At 43.1% G+C, this 13,333-nt stretch overlaps 1 protein-coding gene across 2 annotated transcripts in view; it reads left to right on the forward strand.

The window, feature by feature from the left end:
• The window catches only part of KCNN2 (potassium calcium-activated channel subfamily N member 2), a 306,088-nt gene that overhangs the window by 54,166 nt on the left and 238,589 nt on the right, over positions 1–13,333 (forward strand). For both annotated transcript variants that reach the window (XM_030192324.1, XM_030192323.1), the window contains exon 3: positions 5,511–5,929. In XM_030192324.1, the coding sequence (XP_030048184.1) occupies positions 5,511–5,929 (419 nt within the window). The remainder of the gene's footprint in view (positions 1–5,510; positions 5,930–13,333) is intronic.

The raw sequence follows: 13,333 nt of genomic DNA on the forward strand, positions 1-13,333 counted from the left end.
TGAAACAACTCTGAGTAGTAAAGAGTTTCTTAGATGACATCAGGATGACATTTGAGCTGGTCAAATATGGAAAATGTAGACTGAATACTTTTCTCTGAGAGAAGAATATAGAGCTTTAGCAGGAAAGTGTATATACATATTTAGAAGAAGAAGGAAGTGCTGTAACCCAGCACAAATTGAGAGAACAGATCAGCAAAGAATACTACAGAAGACAAAAATTTATGTTGAAAGTGCTTTCATATCATGGATTATGATACAAGCTATCAATCAGCATGTAATTCCTGTGCTGTCATACAGGTTTGGAATTGTGGACTGGCCTTACTGCAAATCTTGAATAATTGGATGCAAGAATAACAAATTTTTCCTATAAATTATCTATAAGAATCAGGGCATGTAGACTGTAGTACTACTAATTTCTACTAGACATATGCAGAGCTGTACACAAAACACGTATGAGAAAGTCCCTGCTTGACAGAACTTACAATCTAATCAAGACAGACAAACAGGACAAATATGGATATTTAAAAGTTGAAGGAGGCATGGTCCTTTATAGAAATTGATTTTACATAAAAAGCTGCTATCATAGGCGTTCAGCATATTAACAGCATCAACAGACTGAAGTGTACTGAAGTGTGATAGCAAATAGCCAGAATCAATCTCTATCCTTAAACTTGAACAAGTGTTCTGATGAATGGAAGGAAGGAATGTTTCCACAAGTACTTGGAGGGAAAAAAAGCAATAGTTTGCAGATCAAGAGAAAAGAATTCTTTAAAAGAATTAGGCCAGCAATCAAGGGAAAAATCAAGAAATACTTAAATACTACATCCTGTGTGGAGCCAAAACTACATATGAAACTACGTGTAAAAGTGGGGGTAAGCCTCAGAATCAATTCAAAGTCATTTAAAATGCAGTAGTGACAGAATCACTTTATGACAAGCTGTCTAACCCCCCTATTTACAAAGCCGAGCTAGTGGCTGCCGGTGCAATAATGCTGACACAGCCCATTGTCATTGCTGCGTGGCTTTGTAAACAGGGGGGTAAATGCTGATCGTGATCATTCATAATCATTGTCTACACCCTACACCTTGGGTCCAAGTGCTAATAGTGCAAAAGGAATTCTCAAATCTCAAAATAATTTGGTAGAATCTGTTCATATAAGCCTCTATAATGCATACTGCATAAGGTTACTAGAAAACATTTTACAGGGCAATTCTATAAACTGGCGCCTAGAGGTACATGCCACTTACGTGCATCAAAATCACCTTTAATTGACAGCTAGGCATCTAGACACTATTCTACAAGGTAGTGCCTAAATGCCATATTGCCTAACCGCAATGGGGCGTACACATGGGCAGAACATTGCATATATCCCAGTAATATGTATAGTTCATACTATACATTATGGGGGGAATTCTGTATGGGGGGAATCAAACATATAAACGGCGAGTGACCGTACTCGCCGCAAATGCGCAGTAGAGACCTTCTCTGCCCCGCCCCCACGTCAATACGTGATGACGGGGGGCGGAACAGGCAGAGAAGAAGAACGAAGGCCGACGTCGGCAGCTCAGCAGAGCTCAGTGCTGCGTTCCCGGACCCTCGCTGTTTCAATAGCGGAGCAAGGGCCCGGCCGGGTGGAAGGTGGGTGGTGACGGCTCGGTGGGGGGGCGCGAACTCGGAGGGGGAGGGGCAGCGGCGAACTTGGCGGTGGGGGCGGGCCTTTCAACCCCCCCTTCCTATAATAGCCCGTTTTTACGGGCTCAAAGTCTAGTTCTGTATATACTGCCAGATTCAATATACCATGCCTAGCATTCCCCGCCTAAATGTAAGCGTATTCCATAACAATGCGCGTAACTTAATTGGCTTAATAAGCAATAATGAGCACTAATTGGCAACAATTAGAATTTTACGCACATAACTCGCTAAGCATATACTATAGTGAACTGCACCTAAATTCTAAAGCGTGTAGTTCATAAGAGGCATGGCTATGGGCAGGGAAATAGGCATTTCATGGGCGTTCCCAAATTTGCGTGCATTGTTATAGAGTATGGCCCAGTCCGCGTAAATCCACACTTATGGATTTATGCTACATTTTCGTTGGTGTAAATGGAAGCGCATTGTTTTAGGCATTGTGATATCAACTAAGCGTATTCTATATACCGCGTGTAAATCTTATAGAATACACTTAGGCGAAAATGATTTCTGCATGGGTTTTCCAGGCACCAAATACAGAATCTCCCCCATAGCGATTGATTAACTTAATTGATTAACAATCCAATCGGCGCCAATAATTGGGCGATATGCAATTATTGTCACAAATTGGCACTATTTAGAATTTCCACATGCAACTTTCTAAGTGTATTCTGCAAAGTGGTGTGCATAAATTCTAAAGCGCAGATCTCAAAAGGGGTTGTGGACATTGGAGGGGCATGGGTGGGCATTAGGCATTTCTTAAAATTACATGCAGTGTTATATAATATGCCAGATCCACGCCTAAGTTAGGTGTGGGCATTTACAAAAGGTTTTAGTTGATGTAAATGACCCCACTAAATTTTATTTGTGGGAACAGATGTACACATATTTTATAAACTGCACCTAAATCTAGGCCATCTTTATAGAATAACGCTAAGCACAGTTTTTTTGGTGCCAATTTTTTCAGCAGCATATATAGAATTCCCCTGTGTGCATCACTAGCGTGCCTGAACATGGGCATGCCAATGCTGACATTATGCTAGTATTCTATAATAGAAAAAAATTGAGCGGCATGTCTCTTTTCCCCCCTCTCCTGCTGCACAGACCAGCACTGCTCTGTCTCTGTCTCTTACCCCCCCCCTAAGTCCAGCGCTGCTTTCTTTTCTCCTTACTCCCTCCCCTCCTCAGTTCATCAAACCTGCGTGCCTGCCAGCCCCTGCAGCATTAACAGGCTGCCTGAGATGGCGCCAGGTCCTTCTCTCTGTTGGGTCCCACCCCTGCCTACACAGGAAGTTGTGTCACAGGGCAGGATGCGGCAGAGGGAAGGATCCAGTGCTGGCCCAGGCAGTCTGTTAACACAGCAGGGGCTGGCAGACAATGCAGGTTTGACAGACCAAGGAGAGAAAAGAGAAAGCAGCATTGGACTTTGGTGGTGAGGGAAGGAGAGAGGAAGCTGTGTTGGAATTATGTGCGATGGGGGGAGGGGGACTTGGTGGGGTGGGGGGGGGGGGGTGAGGAAAGAAGAGGGAGCAAAGTTGAAATAGCTTGAGACATTTGTTCTTTGGAGCCTGAAAACTGTTGCTATGAAAGAAATATCTGATTTATTTAGTTAGTTGAACAGTTTCTCTAGTTTCTAAAGTGGCAGGAAAGAAAATGCTTGAACAAAAGATTGTTTTCGAAATTTGACAAGGAACTTGTAGGGGGTCAGTATTCAAGAGTTTAGTCCTTCCCAGTTAAAACACGCTGAACTAGCTGCCATCCCCTAACGGGCTAGGTTATGGATGGGCCAGGGGTGGATTTAGGATGGGGCAGCAATAGGGGTCCTTTTTACTAAACTGTGGGAAAAAGTGGCCTTAGTGCGACCTTAGGCGGGTTTTTCCTATGCACTAAGGCTGTTTTTACCACAGCCGAAAAATGACCTTTTTGCATTTTTATATTAATGGCCATGCACTAATTTTGCCATTAGCACACGACCGTTAAAAAATTTACCATGTGAGCTCTTACTGCCAACTTATGTGCTATCCTTGCGCCAACTGATTAGTGCAGGCACGCCCACTCTCTGTCCTCGGATACAACCCCTCAAAAAAACATTTTTAGTGCACGGTTAGCACTCACACATTTGGCAGCTACTACAGGATGCCTGAGCGCGTTCCATGGTATGACATTTTATGCAGCTTAGTAAAAGGGCCCTGTAGTTGGTCAGCGGCGATATTCAGTCTGCTAACTGACCAAGTAAGCACATAAAGTTAAGACATCAAAACAGCTGGCCTAACTTTATGTGCCAAATTAACCAGGCACTGGTTTGAATATCGGTCAGTGCATATACCTGGATATTTAGTGCTGGGAGCTATGCAAATCCCGACATTGAATATCCGGTGTTAGGTCAGCCCACAGCTGGGAGTGGCTTATAAGCTGCTTACCACTGTGGGCTGAATATAACTCTCGTAGTCTTTTTGCCCATCTTTTGCACTACTTTTACCTGAATAACTTGCATGGTGCAATGGTTACAAGCCCTAACAGCAGTATTATTTATTTTCAAAATTTGTATACCACCTAAACCTAAGCGGTTCCCAAAATGCAAACAAAGCTTACAATCAACAAACAAGACACAATATCACAATAACACACAAAAACAATTCAAACACTTTACCATCTCAAGACAGTCACCCAGTACAGAGATAGTACCACTGTTAGTCCCACCTCTAGGCAGCAACATTGTTACATAATTGCACTAGGTGTTGAAGAAGGGTCGGGGGACTTGCATGGACAGAGACCATGATGGAAACTCAAATTTCAAACAGCATGGATTTATTTCATGAAAGAGGAACAGCTTTGGGCATGCGGGGGACAGATATGGTAGATGGTGATAGAAAAATAATTGAGAGTTCAGGTAAAAGATGTGATGAGGAGGTGCTGGTGTTAAGCTATGACGCATCTACCCAAAATGGGTTTCAACTGGGCAGACTGGATGTTTTTGATTTGTTTTGTTTTTATCTGCTATCATTTATTATGTTACTAAAACTTTCAAAGCAAGCAAGATGTGGAAATTATCATCATTTTGTGATTTTATGATCTGTTACTAAACCACAGTAAAAGAGCACAAGAGCAACAGAACTAATGTCTAGCCCCACCACCAAGCTCTCTAGTTGCTGATGCTATGTTGGGCAAAATATCAGAGTATGTTGTGGCCCCAGTGGCCCTGCAGGATTTACCAGAGTACTAGAATTAAGTAAATCCTGCAGCATTTTCTTTTGCATACTCAGGAAATTTGCAAATGTTTGGCTGCAGAAATGCGTGGTGGTAGCCCCTTTTTGTGTGTCTGCCATCTTAAAGGAGCTACAAACCCCTATGACTAACATCTCCTTCTCCTCCAAAACATCCCTGATGACCTGAGGTACAAAATTCCCCTGCCTGTCCTTTCACCTACCCTTCATAACTCCCCTAGAGTAAATTCTTTCCTAGTCTCCATACTTCATCCTTACTCCCTACCCCAGCCTCTCAGATGCTCCTCCATACTTACCCCATTGTCCCAAGATTTCACAGGGCAAGAATGAACCTTATGTACTCTTGCCCTATTCAGCTGTACTCCAAATTGAGCCAGCTGGCCCTCTTTTTCCTTCTTCCGGATTAAAAAAAAATGTCTTATTACAGTTTAGTAAATAGGCATCGTAATGATTACTATTCAATAGCAGTCCAGTTTATCTGCCAGTGAGCTGGTATCAAATGGTATTCTCTACTGGCCTTAATTCGATTTATATTAGTCATGTGATGATTTCTTTATTGAGTGATGAAAATATTGATGTCTTGCCCTTTTCTTTCAGTTATTCATGGTGGACAATGGAGCTGATGACTGGAGGATAGCCATGACATACGAGCGTATTTTCTTTATCTGCTTGGAAATATTGGTGTGTGCTATTCATCCCATACCTGGGAACTATACATTCACGTGGACAGCACGGCTTGCCTTTTCCTATACTCCATCCACAACAACAGCCGATGTGGATATTATTTTGTCAATACCAATGTTCTTAAGACTGTATCTTATTGCCAGAGTTATGCTCTTGCACAGCAAACTTTTCACAGATGCCTCATCTAGAAGCATTGGAGCACTAAATAAGATAAACTTCAATACACGTTTTGTAATGAAGACTTTAATGACAATATGTCCAGGAACTGTACTGTTGGTTTTTAGTATCTCATTATGGATAATTGCTGCATGGACTGTCCGAGCTTGCGAAAGGTATGTCTTTTTTTTTTGTTCTCTTGTGTATATTGCAGGAAGGTAGGTCATTTTCAAAGTAATTTCCAGAGGTAAAAAGTGGTGAAAATTGTCCATCCTCAATGTATCTAAAGGTCACCATGTTCTTTAACACTGCACATGCCTTTAGCTACATTGGGGAAGATAAATATGAGTGTTGTTTGCATTTTCAAATCAATATACTACTTTTCAAGCAAAATTCTACAAACACAAAATGTAAATGCCCATGACTGTGTATGTTTTGCACCTACTGCAGTTTTTAAAGAGAAAATATACCTGCATTTTGACATTAAGAATTGGTACAAAGCCTGCAAGTAAAAAGTAAAGATGCTTTTTGTCCCAATGTGGTCATTTTGAAAATTGTCCATGGGTAGGATAATTTTGTAACTGGCCATTTAAATTATGTCACTGGTAGGAGCACATTAGTAGCACCATAAGTTAATCTATACAAAGCAACATCTGCTCTGAGGCAGATGTAATGTTTGTGGTTAACTTTATGCATATATGTATGTAGTTTATAAAAAGCACTTTTGATTTTAGGTTTTAAATGAAACTGATAAAACACCCCAGTGCAAATAAATTAATGGGTTTCTGTGGTTCAAGCAGAGGGGTTAGAGCAGAGTTTAAAAAGGGGTTAGACGGTTTCCTAAAGGACAAGTCCATAAACCGCTACTAAATGGACTTGGGAAAAATCCACAATTCCAGGAATAACATGTATAGAATGTTTGTACGTTTGGGAAGCTTGCCAGGTGCCCTTGGCCTGGATTGGCCACTGTTGTGGACAGGATGCTGGGTTCGATGGACCCTTGGTCTTTTCCCAGTGTGGCATTACTTATGTACTTATGTAACCAAAGCAGTTTCTCTGTTTCTAGTGGGCTCACCAATCTAAGTATTTATACTGGGGGCAATGGAGGGTTATGTGACTTGCCCAGAGTCACAAAAAGATGCAGTGGGAATTAAACCCAGTTCCCTAGGTTCTCAGCCCTCTGCACTTATCATTAGGCTATGCCTCCTCTCTAGGTTTTCCTTGGGAAACACCCCAAAAATACCTCCTCTCTAGAATTCTTTCATCCCTCTCCTGTCTTGTCATGCATCCTCCACTGTTTTTCTGCTTTTTCCTAAGAGACATAGAGGGGCATTTTCAAAAGAAACGTCCAAGTTGCGATTTGAACGTCTTTGCAAAACTGTGAAATTCAGGGGTGGTGAAACCCGTATTTTCAAAAAAAGATGGACATCCATTTTCGTTTTGAAAATATTGTCAGAGACGTCCAAATCCTTAAATTTGGACATCCCTAGATTTGTACGTCCTTGAATTTGGACGTTTTTGACTTTCGGCGATTTTCGAAACCTAAGATGTCCATGTCAAAAATGTCCAAATGCTAGCCATTTGGACGTGGGAGGAGCCAGCATTTCTAGTGCACTGGTCCCCCTGACATGCCAGGACACCAACCGGGCACCCTAGGGGGCACTGCAGTGGACTTCATAAATTGCTCCCAGGAACATAGCTCCCTTACCTTGTGTGCTGAGCCCCCCAAAACCCACTACCCACAACTGTACACCACTACCATAGCCCTAACAGGCGAAGGGGGCACCTATATATGGGTACAATGGGTTTGTGGTGGGTTTTGGAGAGCTCGCTGTTTCCTCCACAAATGTAACAGGTGGGGGGGGTATGGGCCTGGGTCCACCTATCTGAAGTGCACTGCAGTACCCACTAAACTGCTCCAGGGACCTGCATGCGATATCATGGACCTGAGTATGACATCTAAGGCTGGCAAGTAATATTTTTAAAGAAGTATTGTGAGGGTGGGAGGGGGTTAGTGACCACTGGGGGAGTAACGGGAGGTCAGCCCTGATTCCCTCCGGTAGTCATCTGGTCATTTTGTGCACCTTGGGCTTCTTTACATACTTTTTCTCGGCATCATAGAGTGGATGTGGCCACATGGTTGGATGCTTCTTTTGGAGCGGCGGTGTTGGTATGGGGGGGGGGGTGACGGCTTCCCTCCCTCTTTAGAAATTGCTTTGGTGCATCCCACCAGTTTCTGGATTCATCTGCTGTGTATGCTAAGGAAGGTAAAATTATGTCTTACTTGATAATATTCTTTCCTTTAGTTGCTGCAGATGAATCCAGGATCCCTCCCTTATTTATTTTATCAAACTCCTTTTTTTTTGCTGTGTGTTTTACTTCCTTTGCTGACTAGGTTAAAAAAAAGAAAAAGAAAACATGAATACTATGGATAATTTGACAGTCTACCATGAGTTGCAGTGCTATTTTGGCCGCTGTGGTTTGTAGTTGGTGAGGAAGGCTTCCGGGTTGATTTGCTTGGTTCTGCTTTGTGATTAGACATATATTGGCTGATGGAGGGGCTGGTCATCCAGTATCACTGACTTCAGACTAGTAATCTCTATCTACACCTGCTGGTAGATGGTCATAACCCACTAATTTCTGGATTCATCTGCTGCGACAAAAGGAAAGAAAATTATCAGGTTAGACATAATTTTACTTTATCATGCATATAGTATCAATCAGCCCATGCTCAACCAAATATACCTCAACCAGCTTTATTCAGGGAAACATACCAAGCACTGAATGTTGTGCAGATATTCCATTCTAGACAACACGAAGAGTAAACTGAAATCCAGATCCTCCAGGGTAGCATTTTCAGAAGTGCTCCCCGTTCCACCTCGGGACTCAAGAGGCAGGCACAGCTCCAAAGTCTCAATGCATTGATGAGGCGAAGGTGCAGAGAGGAGAGATTTAGATTTGTTAGGAACTGGGCAACATTCTGGGGAAAGGGGAGCCCATTTCGAAAGGATTAGACTCCACCTTAACCGAGATGGAACCAGGCTGCTTTCAGTAACATTTAAAAAGGAGATAGAGCAGTTTTTAAATTAGTAATTAGATTGGGGGGGGGGGGGGGGGGAGTTGACAGTCACCCAGAAGCACATGGTTTAGAGTGAGGTATCCTTGAAGGATACTGTTATAACAGGACATTTAGGGAATCCCAATAGAGAAGTTTCAACAAAGGTGAAAGAAAACCAAGAATGTTTAAGGGTAGTACAGAGCAAAGGTTGCAAATTATCCCTGTCAACTTCTAAACAGCTTGTAGATGCATGGAAAACACACACTTTGAAGTGTCTGTATATAAATACTAGAAGCCTAAAAAGTAAGACAGTAGAGTTAGAGTACATAGCACTAAATAAAGAGGTAGAAACAGTAGTGTGCTGGAGTAGGCTCGCGCTGGTTCACAAGAGCCAGTTGTTAACTGTTCAAGAATTTTGCGAACCATAGCCATTACAGTTAAATAAGTCTTCAGTTGGCGGCGAAAACCACTCTTCCTTACGCAACTTCTTATCTCTTCAATGTCCAGTAGCTGCTCATGCAGCTCTTCCACACTGACATTGGCTGTCATTGGCAGAAGGGAGGTGGGGGGAAAACATGTTGCCATGTGGTTGGTGGCAGGCAGCTTGTGCATTTACTCCATAAATATCTCGTGCCCCTTCTCTTTAACTCCCGCTGCGCGCGCCTCTCCCTACCACCATTCAGCTTCTCCCTGGCCTCTTCCTCTTGCTGCCACATCGGACTACAGCTAGTGCTGTGTGACAGGAGAGTCCTGTTTTGCCCCTCCTCAGAATAAAAGTCAGTATTGTGACAGGAGAGTCCTGGGTGGTTCTGCCAGCCTCAGAATAAGGCAGCTCAGGAGTAGACTAAACTTCACGTGCAAGTTGTTTGTGCTTACGTTCCGCTGTAAGTTTGCAATCCTTTGTCAAAACAACGAATCTTCATTGATACAGTTGTTGATGACAGAACTAAAAGACAGATTTTACAAGATATAACAAGTGATGTTGGAGTTGTGGTGTACTGTAAACTGAAAAAGAACGTACGTATTTTAGCTTAAAAATTTATATAAGGAAGTCATTATCAGAATTTTTTCTGTTAACCTTCAACTAGAATCGTAAGTTTTACTAATATAAATTATTTTCAGATTGTGATCCCTAACATGACAAAGTGACAGAGTGATCTATTAAGTTTTTTTTTTAAGGTGAAGAATGTGAAGACAGATACAGAAAATGATGGGAACGAAAATCATTGTAGAGAGTTGAAGCCAATGGAACCAAATTTTGAATCTGTTGAATGACAAATCAGTGAAGAAAAACCATCATGTTTGTCAAATGAAGAAATAGATAATCTTGCATTTCCAGATTGTTGGAATGAGAAACAAGTATTTATGTTTACAGAACAATACAAATGGCTTGAAATAAAAGGTAAATTAGGATGTAAGGATTGTTTGAAAGTTCAGCATTTAGGAGTGTCAGCAGAAAAGCGTGTCCCTGTGTCCAAGGAATGGAGTACATTTTTAGTAACCCCAAATGACAGTAATAAAACTACTAGGCAAGCTTCTCTATGGAAAAAAATAGGGAACACAATTGAGCTTATTTTCGAAAGAGATCGCCGGCTATCTTCCGACACAAATCGGGAGATGGCCGGCGATCTCCTGATCCTGGCCAAATCGGTATAATCGAAAGCCAGTTTTAGCCGGCCCCAACTGCTTTTCGTTGCGGAGCTGGCCAACCTTCAAAGGAGGGTACGGAAGGCGGGACGGGGGGCGGGGTGGGAGCGGGACGAGGGCGTGGTTACAACATAGCCGGCTTCACCCCAAAATGGAAAAAAGATGGCCGGCTCGGACGAGCATTTCGCCGGCTGAACTTAGTCCATTTATTTTTAGGTCCAAGTCACAAAAAAGTGCCCCAATTGACCAGATGACCACCGGAGGGAAACAGGGATGACCTCCCCTTACTCCCCCAGTGGTCACCAACCCCCTCCCACACAAAAAAATTACAAAAAAAAGTTTTTTTGCCAGCCTGTATGCCAGCCTGAAATGTCATACCCAGCTCCCTGACAGCAGTATGCAGGTCCCTGGAGCAGTATTTAGTGGGTGCAGTGCACTTCAGGCAGGTGGACCCAGGCCCACCCCCCACCTGTTCCACTTGTGGTGGTTAATGTTGAGCCCTCCAAACCCCCCCAAAACCCACTGTACCCACATGTAGGTGCCCCCCTTCACCCTTTAGGGCTATGGTAATGATGTAGAGTTGTGGCGAGTGGGGTTTGGCGAGGATTTGGGGGGCTCAGTACCCAAGGTAAGGGCGCTATGCACCTGGGAGCTATTTTTTTTTTAATATTTAGAAGTGCCCCCTAGGGTGCCTGGTTGGTGTCCTGGCATGTGAGGGGGGCCAGTGCACTACAAATGCTGGCTCCTCCCACGACCAAATGCGTTGCATTTAGCCGGGTTTGAGATGGCTGGGCCCGGTTTCCATTATGGCTGAAAAACGAAGCTGGCCATCTCTTCTAAACCCGGTGATCGATTTAGCCGGCCCCAACCGTATTTCGAAAATAAGGTTGGCTCCGCCCCCTTGCGGAGCCGGCCCCAAAGATGGCCGGCGCCGTTCAATTATGCCCCTCAATGTTTCTAAATCTCATGCTAAAATTCAAGATTTGTTAAAAAAAAAAATCAGCTAATGACTCAATTTCTAGTTTAGTGCATAAGCTAAATAATAAAAATATTGATGCCACTGTAAATGTTTTCTATACTCTTTACAGTTTAGTAAAATGTAATAGGTCTTTGATATTGAGGGGGCAATAGAATTAAAAGAGAAAATGGAGTTGATGTAGGCAATTGTTTGCATACATGTTACAGTGCAACAAGAATAAACGTTACAGTGCAATAAGATGGCTGAGGGGAGATATGATAGAGGTCTATAAAATAATGAGTGGAGTAGAACGGGTAGATGTGAATCGTTTGTTTACTGTTTCCAAAAATACTAGGACTAGGGGGCATGCGATGAAGCTACAAAGTAGCAAATTTAAAATGAATCAGAGAAATTTTTTTTCTCTCAACATGTAATTAAACTCTGGAATTTGTTGCCAGAGAATGTGGTAAAGGCAGTTAGCTTAGTGGGGTTTAAAAAAGGTTTGGACGGCTTCCTAAAGGAAAAGTCCATAGACCATTATTAAAATGACTTGGGGAAAATCCACTGCTTATTTCTGGGATAAGCAGCATAAAATGTATTGAACTTTTTTGGGATCTATCCAGGTATTTGTGACCTGGATTGGCCACTGTTGGAAACAGGACGCTGGGCTTGATGGACCTTTGGTCTGTGCCAGTGTGGCAATACTTATGTACTTATGTACAAATGGCATTAAGATTAAGAATATTATAGAAGAGAATGCCAAAAGTTGTATCATAATTGATGAGGCATCTACAGTTTCAAAGAAAAGCACCTGCGGCACAGAAGTTCAAATGAGACGGATTAGCGGCAGCGGGCAGGAAGGAGTGAGATTCTTTCCTGCCCCCGCAGCAGTAGATTCCACTACACTACCAGAGTGGGACCTGGCCTTCAAGGTAGGTCTTGGGAGGGTTGTAGTGTGCGGCGGCAGTGGCCAGTGGAGAAAAGCACAACGGATATGCATGGCAATTTCTGGTGCCCCCTGCAATGCATACCCTGCTTACTGTATTCTGCCGCCCCTGGACCAGTAGTCCATCTAGCCCAGTATCCTGTTTCCATCAGTGGCCAATTCAGGTCACAAGTACCTGGCAGAAACCCAAATAGTAGCAACATTCCATGCAACAAATCCCAGGGCAAGCAGTGGCTTCCCCATGTCTGTCTCAATAGCAGACTATGGACATTTCTTCAGGAACTTCTCTAAACCTTTTCTAAACCCAGATAAGCTATCTGCTGTTATTACTACCTCTAGCAAAGAGTTCCAGACCTTAACTATTCGTTGAGTGAAAAAATATTTCCTCCTATTTGTTTTAAAAGTACTTCAATATAACTTCATTGAGTGTCCCCTAGTCTTTGTACTTTTTGTCTTGTGGGCTGTAAAGTGAATAATATTATATACTAGCAAAACTGGCTGAAATGAAACTGGCGCTAGCAAGGTTATCCCCCCCTCCCTCCCTCTCTCCCTCGGTCCCTTCCGAGGAGTGGAAGTAAGCCTATGTAGTCCACTGTAAGCAAGGAAGGCAATTAGGGTAATCTCTGTTTCTCCTGCACCGTGCAGCCATCATTGCCATACACTCAAAGTAAACCTATGTAGTCCACTGTAAGCTAGGAAGGCAATTAGGGTAATCTCTGTTTCCCCTGCGCCGTGCAGCCGTCATTGCCATACACTCAATTCAAAGCAAACCTGTGAGGTGCTGCATCCACATTGTCGTTCACCGTCCTCCCTCCCCTCTCGTAGTAGACAGGAGTGGAAGTAAGCCTATGTAGTCCAGTGTAAGGAAGGAAGGCAATTAGGGTAATCTCTGTTTACCCTGTGCCGTGCAGCCATCATTCCCATACACTCAAAACAAAGGAAATGTGTGAGGTGCTGCATCCACGTTGTCG

The sequence above is a fragment of the Microcaecilia unicolor genome, chromosome 2 (genome assembly GCF_901765095.1).
Source record: "Microcaecilia unicolor chromosome 2, aMicUni1.1, whole genome shotgun sequence".
Lineage (NCBI taxonomy): Eukaryota > Metazoa > Chordata > Amphibia > Gymnophiona > Siphonopidae > Microcaecilia > Microcaecilia unicolor.